A 25447-nucleotide genomic window follows, 5' to 3' on the forward strand; every position below is an offset into this window, starting at 1 on the left:
GCGCGTCTCAGCACTGATCAGTGGAGAGCGCGCACGTTCGAAGAATATTCTGGGTAATTGCTAAAGTCCTTCCAGGGCAGCTAGCATGAAGCGTGGAGCGTTCATTTATTGTTTGCCTCACTGATATTTGCCCGATTAAAAAAACAGATCAAAAACGCAATAATGGCACTCACACCTCTTGTTTATTGGGCTCAACGCCATGAAGACATTTACCTGCGAGTTGAGCTGACAGATGTTCAGGTGAGAGTCCCTCCTGCAGTTGCTTGTCACGGGCAAAACGCTTTAGCATGGTTCTGACTTTTTTTTTTTTTTAAACATTGTTTTTGGGCCTCTGATGGTAAATGGGAAGCAATGCAAATACAGACGAAAGGTTCCTGTAAACGTTATCCTGCTGGATAGCTGTACTATTTGCATACTGTATGAGAGCTGAGATCTCTTATGTGATAACTGTTCCATACAAAGCTCTCTGTTGAGGCCCTTCGTTCAATATGTGGTACGTCTAAAGCCACACAACCTGTTCGAACCTGTTTTTAAAACCTGTTGATTTTAAGAATATTTGTGTTAACAGTTAATCACATGGGTGAAAAGTCCTAAAAATACCTGTTGGAACTACTCGGAAGGCGGGGTGGGTGGGGGTGGTAGCATCGTTCACACGCGGCGCTCGTGGGGTTATGTGTGAGGGACAGGTGTTGTTACACACATGATATCACATCATCCCATACTACATGCTACAGGAGGGCCTCTCAGCACTCGTTTTTTTCTTCTTTTTATAGCACTTAACTCTATTTCTGATCATGTAACAGAAGATTCAGGTTAGAGACTTTTTAAGCACTTATTTTACCTGGTAATTAAATATCCTATGTGTTTTGGAATGTAGTTTGTCACGGTTATATTGTAACATAAGATTAAGATCTTTGTTTCGGGTTTCTGTTAACAGGAAGTAAAAAAAATCTTGATCTAGCGAGGAAGTATGCTTATCCTTTGCCTGTGTTTTTGCAGAATATTGACGTCCACGTGGATGAAAATGTCCTTCACTTTTCAGGTAACATGGATTCACGGATTTCATTTGCATTTGGTGATTAAAGACATATTTTTAAAAATATTTTTGTGGCATTTCATTTGTGATATCCTGTTTGTAGCCCAGGGGCATGGTGCAAAAGGACAAAATGAGTACAAGTTCAGCTTGGAGTTCCTCTTACCAGTAAAGCCACAGGTATCTTGAGTAATTATATAATTTATCTTGTGGGATCAGAAATATATCTATAGACAGAATAACTTTAAGATTGCTCTTAAATCTTTTCCTTTCCTTTCTGTGGTTTTCCTGTTTGTGCTCATTGCGTGAACCTGTAGGTCAGCTACAAGTCCACACAGCGGCAGGTGAACATTATAGTGCACAAAATACAGCGAGGTTGGTGGGAAAGGCTGACTGTCCAGGAGCGTAAACCTGTCTTCCTGGCACCGGACTTTGATCGCTGGCTGGACGAGTCAGACGCTGAGATGGAAATCAGAGAAAAGGTAGGAGTACAACTTGGCATTTGACAATTGTTACTAAATGACACTCGCAGATAAAGATTAAAAAATGTCAGTATGACTAAAATAATTGATTAAAGACTCTAATATTTTCATTTTTTAAATACTTTTAAAAGGAGGAGAAAAAGAACAGGCTGAAGGCTTCAAGACAAAAAGAAGAAGGTGGGTGCAGAAAATATATTGCACTTGAACATTCTGTTTTATCAGATAGCTTTGAAAGGAAAACTGCTGATACTATTTTCCAATTTCTTTGAAATATTTCAGGGTTCGTCAGCCTGAAAACTGTGTTCTTGATTGTGTACAACCTGGTCCAGTTTCTTGGTTTTTCATGGATCTTTGTCAACATGACAGTGCGCCTGTTTATCATTGGCATAGGTGTGAAAATATATTACACAGGAGAAGCTGAAAGTGTCACTTGCTTCCCAGAAAACTGGTTAAAACATGTCCGTTCTAAAACTCTTTTCAGATTCCCTCTATGACACATTTCACACAATTTCGGATGTGATGTTCTTCTGCCAGATCCTGGCATCAGTAGAGGTCCTGAATGCTGCTTTTGGTGTAGTCAAGACAGGTGTTATACCAACTCTTATACAGGTATGGGATGTTTTTTTGTTTTTTTTTGCCTGAGTTCAAGTTTCCTAAAGTTACAGATTGAGCACCAATACACATCTTTTGTTTGTGCACTAGGTGGTCGGAAGGAATTTTATCCTCTTCATCATTTTTGGTAGTCTGGAGGAAATGCACCACAAGCCAGTTGTGTTCTTTGTTTTCTATCTGTGGAGTGCTATTGAGATTTTTAGGCAAGTATGCATTTTCCTATTGTTTACAGTAAACAGTCATCTAGTGATATATAGTACAGCTTTAGCCAGTTGTATTTAAATAAAACTAAAATTGGATAAGATTTAGAGCTTTGCAAATGTTTGGAAGTTACAGTTTTTGTTAGATTTTATTCACATTTCAGCCTTGAAACAGGCAAGTAGCAGTCGCATCTGAGCTATAATTTTATAAGAATGTGTAACTGTGGATGCAACTTTGTGTCATTTTATTTGGAGCATGACTTTTTTTCCCCTTAACCAACATGCTCATCCTTTTTCAGGTATCCCTTTTACATGCTGGGCTGTTTCAATACAGAGTGGAAAACCCTCACTTGGCTGCGGTATACTGTCTGGATGCCACTGTATCCACTAGGTGTTTTAGCTGAAGGTAGGCTTTTTTTTAAAACAAAATTTGATATAAAAAACATGCAAACATGTTTATAGACTCTTTTATATATACTCTTATCTCTCAATCCCACGTAGCTCTTGCAGTGATCCAGTCCATCCCCATCTTTGATGAATCTAAACTCTTCAGCATTCCTCTGACTAAAGTGATCGGCACCTCTGTCAGCTTCTCTTACTTCCTGTACATTTATCTTGTTCTCATGTTTTTGGGTGAGTCCCCACATGAACTGTCTCTCACATGACACATATATATTCTAACTTAACCACTGCTGCTCTGATATTAATCTTGGTTCCCCCTCCCCCCCACCAAAGGACTTTTTATCAACTTTCGCCACCTTTACAAGCAGAGGAAGAGGCGCTTCCGGACCAAAAAGAGGAAAGCAAATTGAGACTCAACACCAACAGCATTCCTTGAACACCTTTGCTGCCTGCTTATTCCTTGACATTTGTTTTTAATAATCATCATCCTTATGTCAAATTTATTATCAACTCAATTTTTGACAGCCTGTCCATATAAAAACTAAAATGACAATAGATGATGCAGTATTTCTGTCCTCATTGCACGAGCAAACTTATTGGTGACCAAGTTTGCACACATATACCGGTACATTTCCATAGCACCTGTGTGATAGTGCCCCCCCCCCCCCCTCTTTTAGTCGTTTTTCTCCCACGCAGCGCTATTTTGAGAAGCACTGATAAGAAAACCCTGTTATCATTTCATATTCAGTCACTGCCATATGTATAAAGAAAACAAGTCATCATTCCACATGACAAGCTCTTGGTTATAATTTCACAATTCCAAACCATTCCACAAAGCTCAGGGAAAAATAACCAGACTGCTAAAAAAAAAGTGTCCGTTGTGCTCAACAACAACCTTCAAGGAGCAATGTTAAATTGTAACAGGTTTTTTTCTGGCTGCTTTTTTTATTATTTGCACTTGAATTACGAATGCCAACAGTAATAGCCGTTTACTCTGTTCTGTAAATGTGGCAGTTATTTGACAATGAATAAAAATCAAATTTTAATGTGGTTATTGTGTCAAAAGATTCCTACAAAGGAACATTTATAAAAACAAAACAACACTGAATCCCAAAGATGACTTCGTAAAATAATCCCGTGAACGTCTTTACAGGGTGTACGCAACGCTGCACCACATTGGTCCACGCAGGCTGAGCCTATGATATTTTGAGTTCATTCATACAAATTCGGATGCAGCTCAGCTTGAGAAATCCGTGTGCATGGGAACAATGTTGTGATCAAAAGCAGCATACTGGGAGTCACCAGTGCTGGCTAGTTTAAGCTGCTGTGCAGCGTGGGAGAGCTGGAAAGCAGCATCAGGATGTGCCGAGTCTGGCAGCATGGTGCACTCTCTCTCCAGCAGATCGGCAACTCCCTTCAGGAGCTCCCAGAAACCAAAAGCCAAAGCAGCCTTACGTAGACGGTTCAGCTCCTGTCAGAATCAAAATGAAAAAATAACATTTCATTTTTGGAAAAAAACAAACATAGCTTTAAAAATTATAGTTTAGAGCCATTCCAGCTAATCTTACCTTATAGAAGGTCTGAGTTTTATCTGGCAGTTTCCTGGCATTCCTCAGGATCTTCTGGACATCAGTCTGTACAATGACAGCATAAAAAAACGAGTCAATGAATCAAAAGGGCCCTTAAATGTTTTGACCAATGAAATGTTTTTATATTCATTTTAGTGATTACGGCAATCCAGTATCTCAATTAGTAGAATATTTATTAGTTGATCTGTATTGGAAATTGTTGGTTCACCATTTTGTTAAGTACAGAGTCAACATAGCCATCTACAAGATGATTTTAGAGTACTCTATGCGCAGATCTTCTGATAAGCTTCAGTGAGATGCAGATTTCCCCTTTTCAGCAGGAGTTAGCACACATTGCTAAATCTATGAGCAAATGGTTTGCTGACAATGTTATTACTGTGCATGACTAGCTAGCCAACTAATCTGATCTAAATGCCAAAAAGAATCTGTGAGATAATGTCAGGAAGATGAGAAACACAGACAAGCTGCACTATCGGCCACTATCAAAGCAACCTGGGCTTCAGTGCAGATCACCTCCATGCCACGCCGCCTTGATAAATGATAAAAGCACTCAAACTAAGTGCTGAGTGTTTACATGAACTTTACAGTAGGTGGACATTTCTTTATTGTAAATCTTTTTTTGATTAAACTTAGGAAGCATTTTAATAATCTGAGACACTGGATTTCCGTTTTTAAATGAGCTATAAACCACAAGCCTCAAGATTTATATCAAATAGTAAATATTTCCTCATATTTTTAGGAAATATTTCACTTCATGTGTAATAATTATTGAATAAACTACAAAAACGAAAAACATTTTGATGACATTTTCCTTTTTTTTAAGATTCACTAATATAAGATTACATAGTTGGTCATGTGAAGATTACTCTGAATGACAGACTTGGACTGACCTGAAGAATCAATATTTGTTCGATGGCGACAATATTGACAAAATCAAATACCTGAAATTCCTGGAGCAATTATTAATCACAGGAACAAGAATTTCAATAAATATTAACCAAGCTCTGCTGAAGAGAGTTCAAACAAAGTAGAGGCTTGCTGAGCCCACTGTACAGGCAGTGAACAGAGCAGCCTCTGAGAAGCCAAGTAACTCATTAGTCAAGTACAAGAAATTAATCTGAAGCTATTTTGACAATTTCGCAAATAAACCTTTTTTTTTTCTTTTCTTCTTCTTACACAGAAATGTCAGAAATTAATCGCTTTCTGGGTTTTTTAAAACACAGAAAGCAGTTCATTAAAAGAATATAATTGGATAAATTTATCACTGACATAAATGTTTGAAATTTTTGTCTTTTCTCCAAACTTTCAAGAGAAAAATACTCTCACGCAGTAATTTTACTTCACCTGTAGTCCACTGGCCTTAATCCACACGGTCACATTCTGGGCATAGCTACGTTTCACCTGTGGTTGTACAGGAAATGGACTTTTACTGTCATCCTCTCCGTAGGGATTATCAGCCGCTTCTGTGACATGAGAAAGGTCACGGGACAACATAGTGAGGTCAGTCAATACACTGCATCATGAGACACGTGAGAAACCCAGGTGAAGTATTAACTACTTGATCGTGTACACAGTCTGTTGTTCTTTAGGACTTGTGCATGGGTCATTGTGTCACATGTTAAATAAAACACAGAGTTTCAGAATATCCCTAAAATGGTTTGCGGCTTAATTTAAGCCACTGGGGGGAAAAAAGAAAAAGAAAAAAAGAATTTAAACACAGTGCACTTAGAAACCCCATATAATCTTTTGTAAACACAGAACTCTTCATATTTGCTCATTTGACCCTCATCTGCAATGAAACTTTGCATGGTGGAGAGATTAAAAAAAAGTCACCTGAGATTGGTCCCAAATGTGATATCTTGCCCAGCCAGGGCAGAGGCCCCGGACCGGGATCAAAAAGAGACATCATCAAGTTTGATTTCTTCTTGCTGTCTGCCTGGGAGTACAACATGCCGTACCACTCCGGCCTGAGGGGCAAAAAAGCAAACTACATATACAATTTGTTTGTATAATATAGCAGTCTTTATGGTGCAGGTTAATATAAAAGAGTTTATATAACAGCTCTGCTGCATCTCACCCCAGCTGGACCAGCGCCACCATGCCTTCAACCTTCAGACTTCCATGTAAAAGCACACAAAAATTGGGACTTTTGCCTGCCATCTGACTGGCAGAAGGTTCCTCCTCAAGCTCATCTGTGGTTCCGGTACCAACTTCATCCACATCTAAAATCAAGTACACATAATAACCTAAATCATAAATATTTGCTATTCTTTATTAATCAGAAAAAAATACTTGTTTTCATTTCTGCTGTCAGACAATTTTACTTACTTTTTTCTCATCTCTTCTATTAATGTTACTTTTAATCTTTTATATTACAGAATGAGATCAATTTTTTAAAAGAAGTACTGAAAGAAATTTGTGTGCATGACAAATAAAGGAAGCTCGAACCTCAAGGGATTTCCCAGCAGCTTTGCTCTTCCTTCCTATTTTGTTGGTTTCTTGTAGTCTGAGGCATTTCCTGATTCGTTCGTTATCAACCTTATTTACTAAAATGGATTTGTTCTGCAACAGCAAACTCTAAAGTTCTTTTTTCTTTCTTTCTTAAGTGAGTTAACATAAAGCTGCTTGAACATTTGGGTGTTTACATCTAAATACGAGGAGTTGTGCACAAGCTGCAAAGCTAATATGTCACCAATCAGCATTTCTCTATAACTGGAACATAGCAAAAGTATTAAAACCAACCTTTGTTTACAGCAATAGGTAATACCAAGTGTCTGGATATGACAGGAGGACTTGCAATGTCAGCAATTTCAATGAAACCCACAATCTCCAAATCTGAAAGGCATATAAGAGAAAGATTTGTTTAAAAAAAAAATGAAGAATTTAAAGAGGATACGAAACACTAAACATATAAAGGCCAGTTCACATCGTGGAGGTCTGCTCTCAAAAACTGACATAGATGTAACACTGTCTGTGAAAGAAGTGCTTAAAGTTTACTTAAATAAGAACAGTGTGGAGGACAGACTGTTTGAATCACCAGACCAACAGGATGAAGTTAGAAACTGATTTTTCCTCCTCAAACCAGCTGTACTGAGCAGCACAATCAGCTCATGCAATCAGCTAAGTTTCTTAGCCCAGCACAAAAATGATCCCCTTAAACTGATTTTTAGTTTTAGTGTCTTTATTTTCCTTAGAGTTATTGATTCTCTCACTAGTTAGCTAACGTAAAATAATGTAAGTCTACTAGCTGCCACCAGCCAACCACATGACGTCACGTTCCGTACTGACAGATTAAAACTTCAGCACTTATTTCTTAAATCCTGCTTCACAGTTACATCTATGTCAGTTTTTTAAAGTAGGGTTCCATGATGTAAATTAGCTTTTATGCGTGTAATGTTTCATGACCTCTTTAAATTAAACTAATCATAAAATCTGAAGCCAGCTGAGTACCTGTACTAACAGTCCGGGGCATGGGCTCCACCTCTTCATCCATCACGACAGGCTCAGGTCGAGGGAAGACCTGAACATCTGAGGATAGATTCCCACAGTGCAAAACCGCATGGAAGGGAGAGTATACAAGATCGATCAGCTTCCTGGGGACATGCAGATATAGAATATGACCAAAGATGCCCTTACTAAACATATGAAAGAGGTTAAAATGTTTTTTGTGAATAATCTAAACAGTTACAGTAGTACCCAAACATGGTCTGTACACTCTTCATGCAAAGCGGTCCCTCCATAGTAAAGATTTGCCCATCCCCTCCACTAAGGCGAAGTAATTCCTCCAGGTTGTCCATGGCATCAGTCATCTGTAACTGAAATTACACAAGACAGTGGGTCTAATTTTTCAAAGCTGGGCTATTTAGCTAGATTAAGTTAAACTTTTACATATTTGCAATTTAATGGCAATTTCCACATTCTCAATTAGATTGATCATGCTTCCTGAAAGGGACTGACAGACGGAATAAATATAGATCTAGGGCTGAGACTGTGGTATGGGGAAGACTGGTGGTTGCTCCTGGGCCTCGCAGATTCCCAAGTATGAAAATGAGAACTAAGAACCTGAGTGAAGGAAGTAGCCATACAATAGTCATAGGACAGGGAGTGAATGAGGTGTGGTCCTCCTCCTAAAAAAAATCTCCATGAGAAACTTCCTCACTTGGGATACAATAGCACAAAAACTTTAACAGATTAGTGCTGTGAGGTTATCTATAGCAAATTTTTGTCTGTTGATTCTGAAATGCTGACAGAGAAATCATCTTAAACCTTTAATCAAAGGTCACCTCATCTACAAATTTCATGACGATAAACATTTCACTCACATGTACTGTACCAGTGTACCTGCACATGTGATGTGACAATAAAAGTGATATGATTTGATGAATACCTAATATTTAATAACATGCAGGGTTTTTCCCCGATTAAAAGTTGGTGACTATTTATAACCATGATTAGTATGCATATAGTCAACACAAAAAGACTGTGCTATTTCACTTATACTTATAAGTTTATACATTTTATGTTATTTTTTTGCCATTTGAAAAATAAAATGTATTCAAATTTATTTTTTTAAATAACAGCTTTGTGAAGTAACAGCCTCTTTGTTGGAAGCCAAAATGTTTTATGTGCTGGAAAACTATAGTTTGAGTCTCTGAAGGTAGAAAACAACTGTCATACTGCTATCATCCTAAAATGTTCACAGAAATGTGTGATTTACAGGCGTCTAACACAGGCAATATGACCCTGAATTGTGTTTTTGATAGCTGCTTCTGGTATCATGTAACTGTAAGGATGGCTCAATACCTCCTCTGCATTGGCAATACACATGATGAACAGTTTGGTAGGAAAAGGGAAAGGAAGAGGAAATTTCTTGTCATCCCCACGTAGTTTCAGTGTTTGGAGGGAGTGGCGTAAAGACCCCTTCCCAATACCAAGGGATCCATCAGTAACCAGCACCACCTACAGGACATATGGAAGAAGTACATAAACATAACTCAGTATATGCACATATGGTTCAGATCACTACAGGAAAGCTATTCGACCAATAATAAGCAAAAAATAAATACAATAAATACAGAGGTGTGGCGATACTGAATAAAGTGTTAGCCAAATACCTGACAGGGGCAGGCACTACCCCACTCCTGCTGTACTACATTACTAACTCCATTTAGAGCTGCTTCAACACAGGTTTTGTCATAGTCTTCCAGGTTGCTCAGAGCCTCCTGTGCAGGAAAAAAAACAACATACGGTAATCCCAAAATCAGACCGCTTTTCAAGGAAACAAAATATACTTTGACTTTTCAGACAGATATGTCACATGAGCACACTTTACCTGCAATGCATTGTAGTCTCTGGTGAAAGGTACCAGGAGTTCCCACAGGGAAGAAAAGGCCATCAGCGACGTGAACTCCAAGCGGTAGTTTGAGGCCATGTGTTCAAACAACATATTGAGTCCGTGGACCGCCAGGTTCTTCCTCTGAAACTCTTCGACGCCATCCAATGACACTGGTCGTGTCATGGACAGAGACACATCCATTAACACCACAGTAGGCATGGCTCACCGCTTACAGATCCCAAATATGAAAACAGAAGTCCGCTGCAATGCTCCCACTAACGGATTCTACTGCGTTGTCGTCGCTGAGGCGTATTTAGCTAGAACAACTAAATACACAGGCGCCGTCAGTAAAGATAAGGGAACATATGGTAACATCCGAACTGTTAGCTAGTTGTTTGGCTAATTTACATTAGCATTCTGTAACGCTACGGCAAACGAATGAAATGTTCCAGCTGCCATTTAACCAAAATTACATTATAACTATCCAAAACCCAAGATACAAAGTAAAGAAGCGGTATCAGAAAAAATAATTACTAAAACCTACGCGCCTTTCAGTTTTTACGCTAACTAAACAATGGTTATGGTGTACTGTGCACCAGCACTTCCGTCCGGCTGACATTAGTGTACACATCAGCGGATAGTTCCCGGGAGATAAAAAAAAAAAAAAAAACCCATAACAACAACAATAATAGTAATAATAATGATAATGATGATAATAATAACGATCTGGCTGCAGACATAACTTTTTATCATCTAGAGATGCGGTCAGTCTTTTGGCGACTTGTTTTGCACAAAAGACGGGCCGATAAGCAACGCCCACTTTAAAGCCCTGACCAGTAAAGATTTGGTAGACGCGTTTCAAGGTATCTACCCACATTTTCCGTGTTTTACTATTTTTAAATGTATTTTAGGTTTTCTGGACTCTGCTTTGATGATTAGTTTAAGATGAGACGCTACACATAATCCTATTATCAGGACCTAAAGTAGGTTATAATGTTTACGGTGAAGACTTTTCCAGCGTCATGTCCTATAACTTGAACATTCCTTAGATGTCTGCCACTATGATTAAAAATTATAATATCTGTTTTGATTATCTGAATAGAACAGAACCTCTGAAAATATCCTCATCTGGTGCTGTATTTGAGTTGTAATTGCAAAACAGTTCCTAAACTTTTTGAAGAACCTTTTTTTTTTTAGGTTTTGAAGTGGAAGTGGGGACTTTTTTTGATTGATTTTTCAAAGAGAAAAATGAATTGTACAAGAGGGAAACGACTGCGGCTGATAAAGCTTCATTTTTTTTCCTCTTTGGGACTCTCCTCTGTTCCCTCTGTCAGCTGACTGTCAGTGCCAGACCAGGTTTGCCTCAGAACGGAGAGGATTTCAGGGGGAAATTAACAAAGATACTTGAGGTGGAATCTCTCACTGCAAAGCATGATTATGATCCCCAAGATCAGACGCATGTGGTCGAGGATGTGGAAACAACCTCAGATTCCAAATACCCACCACTACCAAGTCTCTATTACTGCCAGTCACAAAAGGGTTTATCTCTGCAGCCTCTAAGCTTCCAAAAGAAATATCTACAGCAGCTCCAGCTCCTCCTGCACCGACCATCCTTCATGCTCATTATCCTCTAGATATCTTTTGGCTGGGTGATCCTTCACCTCATTGGGATCATTTACATGTTTGTGCTGCTGGCGATCTTGTGTGATGAATTCTTTGTTCCTGCTCTCAGGGTAATCAGGGACAAGTTAGCCATCTCCTATGATGTGGTGGGAGCCACCTTCATGGCTGCTGGAATATCCACCCCAAAGCTTTTGGGTTTCTTAATAGGAGTCTTCATCACCCATGACAATGTGGATTTTGGCACAGTTGCGGGCTCAGCAGTTTTCAATGTTTCCTTTGTGATTGGATTGTGTGCTTTGTTTTCTCGGCAAGTTCTCCACCTGTCCTGGTGGCCTCTATTAAGAAATGTGTCATTCTACATATTTGACCTCATCGTACTGATCATCATCTTCCTGGACAATGTCATAATGTGGTGGGAGAGCATGATGCTGGTGGCTTGTTAAACTCTCTGTCATTTTCATGAAGTTTAACATGCATATAGAGCACAAACTCAAGACCAAACTCCACAAACACAAGAGCATTTTTAAAGCTATTGCTGCAGAGGAACCTGACAAGGTAAGCTCTCCTTTTCAGAGCTCTTATGTTGAATCAGACAAGAAATTAATCTACTGTTTGGTATTTATGTCATTTTCAAGAGCCTAAAATGTGTATTATCTTGTTTAAAACCCATTAATTTAATGATTTCAACCGTGCCCACAAAAATCCTTAACTGACAATATCATCATAAATGTAGTTTCACACATAAACCTCATTTATTGGTCACTGTTAACTGGTTTGTAATGACTGCTTTGATTTAAAAAACTATTTAACCCCAGATGGTATCTACACCAGTGATGTGTTACAATTTTGGTGTATGATTGGGAACAAAACTACAGAGTGTAGTTCATTCAGATGTGTCTGTAAGTATGTTTTGCATCTATTTAAAGAATTAAAAGAATTAACACAAGGATAACATGAATGCCAGACGTTCACAGAAAACATATTAAAAAGTTACCAGTTAGACACATATGTAGTTGCAGCTATGTCAAAAATTGAAATTATACCGTCTGTAAAGTTGCAGTATTGTATAGTCTGTAGCATAAGATGATTAAAAACATGAAACTATAAACTATTTACTAAATTTCAGCACACATTTTAAAATTAAACCAAAAACCAAAGTTTACTTTTACGAGAACATCTTTCCAAATACATATTTATTTGATCCAAGTGATACCTCCTCTTTTGCTGCAAGATAGATAGCAAGCATATAGTGCATATACGGTGAGAGTGGGACGTAAACAAAGGCTTCAGGTGCATTTTATTATCAACCCATTAGGAAGCAGGTATGGGAGGAGTCAGTGCTAAAGCTGCGTTCACTCATGGAAATGCATTCATCTACACTAGGGGAGCATTAATCACACATACACGTGACATCACTGATCAAGTCACCACTGAAAGCTGCAAACAGTCTGAGTCTAATGGTTGGCTAGTTTTCAGAATATGGCATTTGCCCTTGCAACAGTGTTTTAAGATGCACTACTATTTCATATTCCTATGCTGGAAACACCGGAACAGCAATCCATCAAGGAACGTGTCATTTTATCAGTAATGCACGTTGATATGGTACTTATATGTTTTAATATGAAGTTTAAAGGTAGACACACCAGTATAACACGTTTCACTATGTCATCAAAGTTTTTTTTTCTCTAAACACCACGGTGTCAAAATACCATTAGACAGAACAAAAACTTATTTTGCATTAAACTGAATATTACTAAGGTATACTCACAAGTGAGAGTGCGGTAACGCACATAATCCTCTTAGAAGACTTCAGGTATTAGGTATTATGCTGATCCATTGTGAAGAGTTGTTCTGTGTCCTACATACATAACACTGGCCACTGCAACAGTTTGTTTGTGCCACAATAGCTGACAGTGGAAACCTGTTTTTGGAAATGCTTGCACTTATGATTTTGCAAGATGTTATTCTCTGGTAAGTCTGAACCTTTTTCTTCTCTTTGGATAAAGCAATTAGATTGGCTCCTTGCTTTAAATTTTGCATCACAACTCTAGTCTTTCATGTTGTGCAGAAACCAGCATTGTGCAAAGAAAGTAACTGTAACACTTTATAAATGGATCTATGAATACAATGGGGAAAATAATAATTTGATGATCTGCTGAATTTGTTCGTTTTCTCGTTTTCAAAGAAATAAACAGTCTCTGATATTTATGGGTTTTTTTTTTTTTCCAATGGAGAGACACACAATATCAACAAAAACTCCAGAAAAAAATGACATAGAACAAATTAGCCACTCTTTAGTTGCCTTGTATGTTTTGGATCATTGTCATGCTGGAAGACCCATCCACAACCTCTCTTCAGTGTTCTAGCTGAGGCAAGGAAATTCTTGTCCAAGATTTTGTGGTACGCAGCCCCGTCCTTTTGTCCCTCAATGAGAGGATCTCTCCTGTACCCAAAACATAATGTTTCCACCACCGTGTTTGACTGTGGGGATGGTGTTCTTAGGATCATACTCAAAATTTATTTTCCGTCAAACAAGGTGAATCAAGTTGATGCCAAAGAGCTTGATGTTTATTTCATCTGACCACAGCAATTTATCCCAAGCCTTCTTTAAATCGTTTAGATCTTTACTGGCAAACTTCACATGAGCCTATACATGTAGCTTCTTTATTAGAGTTACTTTGAAGCTCCACACAGAGGGTGATTGAGGGTCATTTTCTGTGTCTTACATTTCCTAATAGTCACATCAAGTGTTGTCACCTTCCCACCAAGCTTTTTGCTGATGCTCTTGTAGCCCATTCCTGCCCTGTGCAGGTCTGTAATCTTGCTCCTGACATTCTTTGACAGCACTTTACTCTTTAGCCTGTGGGAATGCAGAGGTTGGAATGGAAGAAACTGATTATGTGGACGATTGTGCGTCATGCACATAACTATTTAAGAACAGAAGTATCAAATCTTTATTTCGCTCAGTGACATGCAAATGACTTTATAACCTTTATGTAATGTGTTTTGTTTGATATTCTGTCTCTCTTTGTTAAACTAAAACTACCATAAAAAACTGATTTAATTTCGTTGTAAGTGAGCAAACAAATAATTGTTTTCCCCATGATAATACTATGACACATAATAATGGATAAATTTTAGTTATGAATAGTCCAAATGCCTTGAGATACGTGTATACTATTAATATCCTTTCCAAATGCAATTTTATCCCTGTTTTTCCTTTACTGTACTATAGACTGGGTATTCCATGGATTTGAAGATGTGAAATGAGTCACATCGCTGGAGTTTTGAATTCTGCCACCCCATGGTCTTCTGGGGAGAGAACTGGACTCCACCAAATTTTATTTATGCACCTTATTTCAACCTAGCTAAAAGCAACACTGCTGCTGGAGAAAAATGTATTGTACCAGAAGGAAGCGACTGCAGCTGAGCCGAGTTCTTTTTCTCCTCTCTGGGGTTTTCCTCTGTACCCTCTACCAGCTGACCATCAGCACTAGACTGTACGAGCCTTTGGCAATGCCTCAAATTGCACAGGATAGTGGGGAAGGTTCAGCAGAGGGCGTTGAGGAGATTGCAGATCTGGGAAAGGCTCTAACTACAGCATATGATTTAGAGCAAACTGAGCAAACAAACACAACGTATGATGTCCATAATGCAACTACAACTTCAGTATCCACAACATCTACCACTACTGAATCGCCATTATTGCCAACAACAAATCGGACTCTTGTGCATTGCATCTATGTGGCACCTGAACTTCCGGAGACACCCACGCCAGCTCCTCCTACAACTACCGTCCCACCAGCCTTTCCGGGTGAAGCGCCACATATGAAGGGTGATTACCCAGAGGACATTTTTTCAATCGAAGATCGCAGACGTGGCTGGGTGATCCTTCACATTATTGGGATGATGTACATGTTTGTGTCACTTGCAATTGTGTGTGATGAGTTTTTTGTTCCTGCTCTCGGGGTAATCACAAACAAGTTGGCAATCTCTGAGGATGTGGCTGGAGCCACCTTCATGGCCGCCGGAGGTTCTGCCCCTGAGCTTTTTACCTCTTTGATAGGAGTCTTCATTGCCCACAGCAACGTGGGTATTGGCACAATTGTGGGCTCAGCAGTTTTCAACATTTTGTTTGTGATTGGAATGTGTGCTTTGTTTTCTCGGGAGATTCTCCATCTGACCTGGTGGCCTCTATTCAGAGATGTGTCATTCTACATACTTGGCCTCATCTTTCTAATTATCTTCTTCCTGGATAATGTCATAATGTGGTGGGAGAGCATGATGCTGGTGGCTTGTTACACTGTCTATGTCATTTTCATGAAGTTTAATGTGCAAATAGAGCGAGCATTCAAGACCCAACTCCACAAACACAAGAGCATTGTCAAAGTTATTGCTGTAGAGGAACCTGACAAGGTAAGATCTTCTATTAAAGAATTCATCAAAGCTCTTATCCTCGGTCAGACAACTAATAAGTCTGTTGTTTGATATCTATATTGAAAAGTTTTCTCCATTTTCACCCAAACCCATAAACTACTGGTAACAGAAAACAACCCAATGAAACTTTTGAAGAGCTAGGTATGCTAGCTAGGTATTAATGCATTCCTGCTGGAGAGACATAAATCAGCAGATTTTAAGATATTTAACTAGTAGAGGTTTTTGTAGGGATTATTATTAGCAACTAGAAAGCAGTTTCATCACATGATATATACGTATTTTTTTTTATAAAAACAAAAACACCCCAAAGCTAATCAGCTGCAGCAAATGAATGCTTTCCAGAGTTATAGCTCCTTTAGCATCCACGTATAGCGTGTCCAAACCTAAACAGTGTGACTGAGGCTTAACTTACACCAAGTAAAGGGTTTAAGGGTTTGTTCATACTCGGGGTTTTTGAGGGCGGGACTCCCAAAAAGAACATTTTATTCTTTGCTGAATATGCTATTTCATATCATTTAGAATAATTAATAATTATTTTATGGGGATAATGACTACAATAAAAAATACTGTCATCCTCTGCATTTTGACATCATCAAGTCAGGCAGCGTGTGCAATGAGTGAACTAGTAATGCATTAAATTATAGCACTAATATAAAATCTGCCAGAATGAACTTTGTTTTATCTCTGCCGCTGAATGATCATCACTGAACAAAACATTGTTGCACACAGACTAATGGGAACGGTGAGGATAATGCCCCTCCTGCTCCAGAGGACAAGAATCGTTTAAAGGTAAAAATCAATTCATCAACCAATAAACTGCAAGAAGAAAGTCACAAAAAACATCTTTATACCCTTCACACTCACAGTCTTATTTTTTTAAATAATTAAGACAAGTGCTGGCTCCCTGCACTAGTTAAGAAAAAAAAAACAGCCACTATATCCACTATTGAGTGTTTAACAGTGATGTGCTATTATCTGTACAGTGACTAGTTATCATGACCTCAGCCGTCTCTTTCCCCAGTTGAAGCCATCCCTTCAGCGAGGGGGTAGTTCTGCTTCTTTACACAACAGCACAATGAGAAACACCATCTTCCAACTCATGATTCATACATTAGACCCTATAGGTAATGGTGAGTACTATTTGATAGCTGTGAATACTGTTTGATGACTGATAACTGTGTACCAAGTGCTTTTATAATAGCTGTCTGAGTACTATGTCCTTCTCATTCTAAAATGGATTAGCAAAGTGTCCCACATGAAGGCAGCACTAAGTCCAGATTGATACTAAGCAGATAAATACCTACCCCAGTCTGTAGAGGGATCCATTTAGAGGCCTGTAGGAGAACATGAAGAATATCACCAGGGTATAGCTGCAACACACTCTAAGAAAAAGTCAGTAAGTGCATGATGACCAGTGTTGGGTAAGTTACTTTAAATTAGTAACTTAGTTACATTACTAGTTACTTCTATCAAAAGTAACTCAGTTACTTCAAGTTACTCGTTACTTTCAAAGTAACTAGTTACTAGGGAAAGTAACTTTGGTTTTACTCAGAATTCTCTTGTTAATGTGTTGCTTCTATAACTGGATACCCAGCAAGATTGCCAGTCTTCTAGCTTGCTTACTTGCCACAAGTGCACTGTGCCACCTACCAATAGAAAGGAAAAAATAATGTGCATATTTCCACGAGAGAAATCCCACGCCTGGACCGTCGTTGACCGCCACCATGATTCTAGCCTACGTCACAGCGTCATGTGCGCTTTTTACATCCAACACGAAAACTGCAGTCGTGGTGCTTTCGATTGTACGCAGAACTCAGAAATTCGGCCTTCCGAATAGGAAGATGTAGGTAACACCAGACTGCAGATGAGCTGCATACAGGGCTGGACTGGGACAAAAAATCGGCCCGGGCATGTTGACTAGAGACCGGCCCGCCATTATAGGAAAATCATAAAGCCTTTGAATGAAAACAAACACTGTTGTGACAGTGATGTAAACTGTTTTGAGGGTATATATGCATTAATCTATCAATCGTTTGTTGTAAGATTCAGATAATTATTTAATAAAAGCTAGATATTTTAAATGAGAATAAGAAAGAAAAGTATTTCTTTGTGCCCCCCTTTCCCTGTTAATGCCCTACCTGGTCCCCTGGCAAAACTTTGCAAGATCCGCCCCTGCACAGTTACCAGCTGTCAGCTACTTAGAAAAGGATCCTGGGGTTATCTGTCTCTCAGAAACAGTTCATAACTTTCCTTCAACTCATTCATGTGACCTAAAAGGTAAACCTGTTTCTCCATCACCTGTTCAGCTCTGATGATCCAGTAAGGACATCTCCTGGTCTCATCTTCATGTTTCCCTCTCACCACATATCCAAACCGATATCATGACCAGCAGCTTTTACAGCTGTGGCTCCAGCAAACATCAGCTGATACTAGAAAATAATATTAAATAAATTCTAACAACAGCTGATCAAGCTTAAACGTGCTGCTGTTGTTTAACGCGACCTCCACTGGTTTCTTCTTTCTGGCGCAAAGTGGGCGATAAACAAACAAGAGAGAAAAGCCAATCAGCTGATCATTGATCAGTTTCATGATTGAAGTAGAAACAGGAGAGGGAGAGAATGAGAGAAGAAGAGGCAGCTGTGCAGCAAAGACACAGAATAACTCCAGCTTTGTGTCTATCTCATTGTAGCTGAAGTCCGGGACAAACTGCATTCCTTTTCAGCTCAACACCAAGCGCTTAATATTTTCTCTGAATACGAGACGATTCCGTTTTTTAGGGGATGGTTGGCAACTCTAATAATTAACCTTATGAACAAAATAAAGTTCACTATCAGTAACATCATAGCACCCACCCAGCTGTATAGAAACTCTATCATGCTAGCTAGCACGCAGTACGAAAAAGTCAGCACAACGAAAATAAACTCCACCTAAACTTGGTTTATATCTGACCCAGATAGACTGCAGGTCATAACTTCTTACCTGAAGTTCAGTTCACCTGACACTCGGACCGGCGGCCGCCTCGGTTCTCTGCTCCTCCTTTCCCTCATCCACCTGCTGGCCTCCACCACTTGCTAATGTTACTGAATCTGTGGAAGCTGCGATAGCCACCACACGAAGTAACGAATAACGACCCTATCTAAATCCCAGTAACGATTAATGCGTTCCTGATTTTGGCATAATAACTAGTTGCTGTGCTCGTTACCACAATAATAACATAGTTACTGTAACGAGTTACTTAATAACGTTAGTCCCTACACTGATGATGATGATGACGGGGTTTTCTTTCTCTTAAATTAGTTAAAATGCAATGATTTAGAAGATGTAAGCTGGATTGACAGTGTGATGATGGGCTGACCTATCCAGATTTCACATTTGAGAAAATGGTTACAAAGATTATCTTGAGGCATCATTCTGTTGATAAAATGTCAGTGTCATCTGGCTACCTGTCGCAATTTAATGCTATATGTATGCCCCAGTTTGTGGTCCATCTTATACCAGTGCACATTTCTTCTCCTTAGGCTTCAGGGTAGCACTGCAGCAGCACAATAATTAGCATTTGAATCTGTCTATTGAATTGAATTGAATTCAATTTTATTTATATAGCGCCAAATTACAACAGCAGTCCCCTCAAGGCACTTTATATTGTAAGGTAGACCCTCCAATAATACATACAGAGAAAAACCCAACAATCAAATGACCCCCTATGAGCAAGCACTTTGGCGACAGTGGGAAGGAAAAACTCCCTTTTAACAGGTAGAAACCGCTGGCAGAACCAGGCTCAGGGAGGGGCGGCCATCTGCTGCGGTGAGAGAAGGAAGACAGCATGAAAGACATGCTGTGGAAGAGAGACAGAGGTTAATAACAATTACGAGTCAATGCAGAGAGGTCTATTGACACATAGTGAGTGAAAAAGGTGACTAAAAAGGAAAAACTCAATGCATCATGGGAGTCCCCCAGCAGCCTATGCCTATTGCAGCATAACTAAGGGAGGTTTCAGGGTCACTGATCCAGCCTTAACTATATGCTTTAGCAAAAAGAAATGTTTTAAACCTAATCTTAAAAGTAGAGATAGTGTCTGTCTCCCATGCCTAACATCAAGATCAGAGCTAACCTGCATGAACTCTGCATCAACTGTGTTTTCACACTTATAGTTCGTTTACTCTGGTCCGAATCACTTGATGAGTTTGTAAATTTGTACCTTTTCCCCATGTTTGGTTTGTTTTCACCCAGAGAAAAATTCCAAGTGAACTCCAAGCGAACCAAAATGTGTCAGTACAAATCAAGCGTTAACAGGTCTATCTGGTATGCTCGTTTCCACGTTGTAAAGCATCGCGACAATGTGATTGATCACTTGCAATACTGATGTAGGAACAACACCAAAACCACAATATCAGATCGAGCATGAGAATATTCAGCCTGCTTATTGGCCAGATGTGTCTGGGGTGGGAATAACAACAGTAAAAACAGGAAGAAGGTGTTGTGTTCTGGACTATTTTTATTCTAAATTTATCTTCGTTTCATAGCTAGTTGCTAGCTCGTACAGACCCTTGCACATCTATAGTACCTTTCCGCTTTCAGAATACAAAGCATTCATGGCTAAAGGGAATTTTCAGCTCAAACGTATAACATATACATGGCATGAATCACTGTCGGATCACATTCACACCATAAACAAACTTCAAGGAGTTCATTTGCACCAAGACCACCTCCTCTAAAGGCTCTTGGTGTGGTTACTGTGTTCACATCTGCACAAACATACTGCACGAAGGGGGGAAACGAACCAGAGTTTGATTTAAATGGGCTAGACACAGCAGGCATGAAAACACCCTGAGATCCATCCAAGAAACATCAGTGACTTAAGTAATTCTGTCAAGCAATAATTTTTAGTCAATCAAACCTTTTCTCATGTCTGGGGAGCACTATCAATAGAAATACTCTACTCTGTTATTATGTACCTTGGGATGGGTGTATTTAGTCCAAAATATGAGAAGTTGAAAAACTGACTGCTGACGCTGTCTTTCTGTGGTTTTTGCTGTACTACTGGTAATATTAATAATTATTTTAGCCTCATTGTGAGGAATGGCTGTGTGGTGGACGCAGATGAACAGTCCAGTCTTTTTTTATCCCCCCTTTTCATCATAGCAATTTATTAGTGAGACAAGAAGTTTAGTATAAAACAAAAGAAAAACAAGTAACCCCAACTTAAACACTGATTATCCAAAAAATAAATTAAACTATTAAGAAAGCAATTCTGTAGTACATACATTGTGGCCTGCTCACCATTATGACCTAACATGCAATGCTTATACTCAGTAGCTCCTCCCACTCCAGGAAATGACAATTAAGTATCAGTTAAATACTAAATTAACTTATAGTAGTTCTCAATTTAAAGTGCAGTCTGATGAAAAGATGAGCAATAAGTTAATCAGATACAAATCTTAACCACCAACATTTTCAATCAGGCTCTCTTTAGGGTTTCATGACTAATATAGCAGCAATGTACACATAATAAATCTAAATTAAAAGCACTTTGTACTGTGTTTAGGGCCCTCCGTGTGACATTTTTTTCTAATTTTATTTTGCCTCTTTGTGTGTTTGTAGGAAAATTTAAGGAGAAAGCTGAAACTCTGAACAGCGTGGCAAGAAAGAAATCAGACGCCAAAGACAAAAGTGAAGGTAACATTGAAGGATGTGATCGTCATTCACTGACTAGAGACACCTGCTTAGTATCATTATCAATAGCTGGTCTGCAAAGCATTAAAATCACATGCGCAAAATGAGTTAAAAAAATAAAATAGGTTTTCTTTTTCAACATCAGTAGATGTCGCTATATGTCAACCATCATAATAAAACAACTGTTTCCCCATTGTAGTAATATTTTAGCATATACCTTGGAAACAGTTAGTACACACACACACACACACACACACACACACATATATATATATATATATATATATATATATATACTGTATGACAGTGGCGTGACTGTTACACAAAGGCAAGCAGAGATTCCCTAGCCTCCAGAATACACACACAAACATCTTATTCCACTTTTTAACAGTTTAACTAGTTAAACTGGAACAGATTAAAACATACCATTTTTGCTGTCTGTCTGCACTTTATATGGATGTCTTCAGCTTTTGGCACTCTTTCCCGGCTGAAGAATTTTAAAATATTATTACTTCTATAACTGAATATCTACTATACTACCAAATATTACTTGCTAACAAACTGAGAATGACAGGAGGTGGAGGAATTTGCCAAAAAAAACATTTTAGCAAAAAAGTAATAAAAACAATGAACAGATTTTACTACACATAAAACTTAATTATTGGAAAATTGTCAGAAAAACATGGTGAGCAGCCCTCTCCACCGTCATCACAGCTTTCCTTGTGAATGTAAGGAAGTATTAACAACTTTTCAACATTTCTCTGCATCACACGTTGGCCAAGGTGGTTTGCAAGACAAAACTCATCTGTTAGGATGCTAAATCACTGAAGCTTGTTTACTTGTTAACGCTAGCTTTATGTTTTTTTTTTAAATTTGACAGACATGTCAAAGTGCATGTACAAACCAAGTGCATATAACTATACAGAGAACTCAAGGAATGTATAGGTATATAGCTAAGAAGACAGTGAGTGAATTCAGCTAATGCATTGACTGCAGTTCTTCCTGTAATCAGTCCTGAAGTCTTAAATGAAATTAAAGTCTTCCAGATAACTGCATAAGGGCTCGCAGTTAATAAGCAAACTCTTTGGGATTCCTTTCACAGATGGTGGGGAAAAAACTGAGCAGAGCAAAGAGCCAGAACCAACTCCAGCTGCAGAAGAAGAAAAGAAGGAGCAGCCAGAGGACAAGAAGGTACTCTCCAACCATGTCCTGGTGGCTTTCAAAAAGCCCAGAAGTCAGTCTTTGATTCCTGTCTATGTAAGAGTCAATGCACAGATCAATGATACAACTTGTGGGCACCTGCTTCCTTAGGATGGTTTGACTTTTGTTTCTTTTTATCATATTTTTTTAATTGCGGTATCTTTCCTACTTCAGGAAGATGTACCAGCAAAAGATGATGGGTCAGAAGAGTCAGACGACTCTGAGAGCGACGAAGAGGACAGCGATGATGAAAGTGATGAGTCCAGTGAAGATGAGGATGATGATGAGGATGAAGACGAAGAAGAAGATGAAAAAGACGATGAACCTCTGTCTTTAGAATGGCCAGATACACGTCGAAAGCAAGCAACCTACCTCTTCCTGTTGCCCATAGTTTTCCCTCTGTGGCTTACCGTCCCAGATGTTCGCAACCCGGTGAGAGATACCATAATATTTCTGATATCAGCTGTGGTAATTTAAATCATGCTGCATTTTGCTTTTCCATAACTCACTTTGTCCTATAGAAATCCAGAAAATTCTTTGTTGTCACCTTCCTGGGCTCTATTCTGTGGATTGCTATCTTCTCGTACCTCATGGTGTGGTGGGCCCATCAGGTCAGTTACTTTAGATGCAAATGCTCTGCTTTGTTTCCTGTTGATGTGCATTGACACACAGTATCGCTTAAAAGATCTGTGTAAACTAAAAGCTGAGCACCTAAAAACCTTGTTCATCTTCCTAGGTGGGTGAGACTATTGGCATCTCAGAGGAAATTATGGGCCTGACTATCCTGGCTGCGGGGACCTCCATCCCTGACCTCATTACCAGTGTGATTGTGGCTCGTAAAGGCCTGGGAGACATGGCTGTGTCTAGCTCTGTGGGCAGTAACATCTTTGACATCACTGTGGGGTGAGCCTCTATAGCTGGATCGTCATCAATTTCGTTTTTAAAGCTGCTTAACACAAACTTTAATAATTCCTTTCTCTCCCTTTTCTTTATGTTTTTTCACTATCATTTTATTCAAAAGTCTCCCAGTCCCTTGGCTCCTGTACTCAGCCATCCATAGCTTTGGTCCAGTGGCTGTCAGCAGCAATGGGCTCTTTTGTGCCATTGTGCTGCTCTTCCTCATGCTCCTCTTTGTCATCATCTCCATTGCTTCCTGTAAATGGAAGATGAATAAGGTGCTGGGTTTCACCATGTTCCTCCTCTACTTCATCTTCTTGGTGCTCAGTGTTATGTTGGAAGATCGTATCATCATCTGCCCAGTTTCCATCTAATTCTTTCTGCTGAACTGTTAACCTTTTTGGGAAAGGATCTCACGAGCATAGACCTGGATATCTATAGGAAACATTCAGAAAGCTACGTGCTCTGCATTGTTACCAGTGAAGTGTCTGGTATGTCAGCAGCAATAAAGCGTTTTCTAGAACCTGATACTCACTTATAGAAATGATGGCAGCTTTTAAATTGATTTTCATAGTACACGGGGAGATGCATGACTACTATCTAATACAGTGTAGATTTTGCGGTGTAAGACCTAACAGAGATGTTAATGGGTTTTTTATGCACTGTCTATGAAATGCAAGTAAAAGTGTTAGTTTGTGGACACATTTTGAAAAATGTAGGCTACTAAATGTGTATTTTGTATCATCGTAAGTAAATGATTTTGTAAGAATCATGATAGAGACCCTGAGCTTGCTTGAACTTTTTTTTTCAAAAATCATGAAAAATCATTGAAAAAATAAAAAATAAATCAAACACGACATCCATAGAATAAATGTCTTTATTCATAAATGAAGTCAAACTATACATCCACCTAAGGAAGAAATTTCATTTCTTTTTTTTTAAATGTAAAAATCATACAAATCAGTATCTGTGTTACAAATGATAAATAATACATTGGAAACATTGTTAAAATTGACACTTAGTGTAAACAACACATAGACATAAAATTATGTTTTGGTCATTCAGTGTTTTGTTTTTTACCCAGACTTTTTTTTTTACAAGTTGGCTAAAATACTGGTCTACATGCTGTGAGATTGGTGTTTTATTTCAAGCACACAGACTTATATAATCCAGCATTGTATCATCAGTTACTGCAAAGTCCAGCAATAAGCTGTGGAGCTGCATCACTCCAGGTTTTTTGTCAGTTGATCGTGAAAGAGTGAACTGTCACACTTGTGTTTTAAAGTGATTTCTGAATGAGGGCAGGTCGGAGCTGTTTTTCAAGTCCAAGAAATGCCTTTGACATCTATATATCTTTAAATATTCTCAGTGCAAATAAGCCTGCACTACCGTCTGTTCCAAGACCGGTTAGTATAAGTGGGTAAAACATCCATCAATACTCTGTATGTCACACTAAACAGTGCACTGTTGTCCAAATATCTAAAACATCGACACCATACATTGAAGACAAAAAGAAAATATACAAAATTCTAGAGTCAAATGCTCTGTACATTATTATGAACCCATTAGTGTGACTCAAAGTCTTTATAAAAGAAAATGTTGACAGAAAACATTTATCTCCTTTTGATTGATTGTACTGTTTTTAAGGAAATCCATCCTTGCAAAATCACATTTAACACAAAATTTTAATCATCACTTTAAAAAAAGATATTGCCTAAAAAAAACCCCCAAACTGTAAATTAATGAATTATATAATATTCCCTTTTGGGATCTTTTGGTACATTGTACAAAAACAAATAAACATTGTGCATATAAATTAACTGGCTCCATTCTTGAATCAGAAACAATTTTGTGGTTTATAATTTTATGAGGTTACAACCTAGTTTAGTGTATTTCAGTATATGAGTTTAATCTGTCCGCTTTATGAGGTGTACATGAAGAGGAAGTGATTTGCCTTTACAAAC

General features: G+C 38.6%; 3 protein-coding genes across 5 annotated transcripts; 2 read left to right on the top strand and 1 right to left on the bottom strand.

The window, feature by feature from the left end:
- The first annotated feature begins 22 nt into the window (after window positions 1-22).
- hacd3 (3-hydroxyacyl-CoA dehydratase 3) lies at window positions 23-3775 on the top strand. The gene is made up of 11 exons (XM_006789274.3): window positions 23-240; window positions 1000-1042; window positions 1140-1213; window positions 1351-1515; window positions 1647-1692; window positions 1795-1905; window positions 1997-2124; window positions 2218-2330; window positions 2627-2733; window positions 2829-2960; window positions 3063-3775. Exons 1-11 carry the CDS (start codon window positions 163-165, stop codon window positions 3137-3139), a joined length of 1074 nt encoding a protein of 357 aa, XP_006789337.1. The 5' UTR covers window positions 23-162; the 3' UTR covers window positions 3140-3775.
- On the bottom strand, window positions 3512-10258 carry ints14 (integrator complex subunit 14). Its single transcript, XM_006789275.3, has 11 exons — window positions 9651-10258; window positions 9433-9540; window positions 9122-9277; window positions 8015-8133; window positions 7769-7911; window positions 7061-7153; window positions 6396-6540; window positions 6152-6285; window positions 5663-5781; window positions 4298-4363; window positions 3512-4200 (listed from the first exon to the last, which is right to left on the bottom strand). Exons 1-11 carry the CDS (start codon window positions 9870-9872, stop codon window positions 3967-3969), a joined length of 1539 nt encoding a protein of 512 aa, XP_006789338.2. The 5' UTR covers window positions 9873-10258; the 3' UTR covers window positions 3512-3966.
- A 4222-nt stretch (window positions 10259-14480) lies between these two features.
- On the top strand, window positions 14481-24334 carry slc24a1 (solute carrier family 24 member 1). Of its 3 annotated transcripts, none has more exons than XM_035907215.2 (9): window positions 14481-15692; window positions 16443-16502; window positions 16735-16843; window positions 21315-21389; window positions 22489-22643; window positions 22761-23018; window positions 23108-23197; window positions 23323-23489; window positions 23608-24334. In XM_035907215.2, the coding sequence occupies exons 1-9, from the start codon at window positions 14673-14675 to the stop codon at window positions 23855-23857; spliced, it is 2184 nt and encodes a 727-aa protein (XP_035763108.2). In that variant the 5' UTR covers window positions 14481-14672; the 3' UTR covers window positions 23858-24334. The 3 variants fall into 3 exon arrangements, with proteins under 3 accessions (XP_035763108.2, XP_035763110.2, XP_087700487.1); XM_035907217.2 differs by having other exon boundaries at window positions 22489-22577; XM_087844361.1 differs by having other exon boundaries at window positions 16735-16837; window positions 22489-22577.
- The last annotated feature ends 1113 nt before the right edge of the window (window positions 24335-25447 follow it).

Source organism: Neolamprologus brichardi, chromosome 7 (assembly GCF_056152115.1).
Source record: "Neolamprologus brichardi isolate AB-2024 chromosome 7, ASM5615211v1, whole genome shotgun sequence".
NCBI classification, from domain to species: Eukaryota; Metazoa; Chordata; class Actinopteri; order Cichliformes; family Cichlidae; genus Neolamprologus; species Neolamprologus brichardi.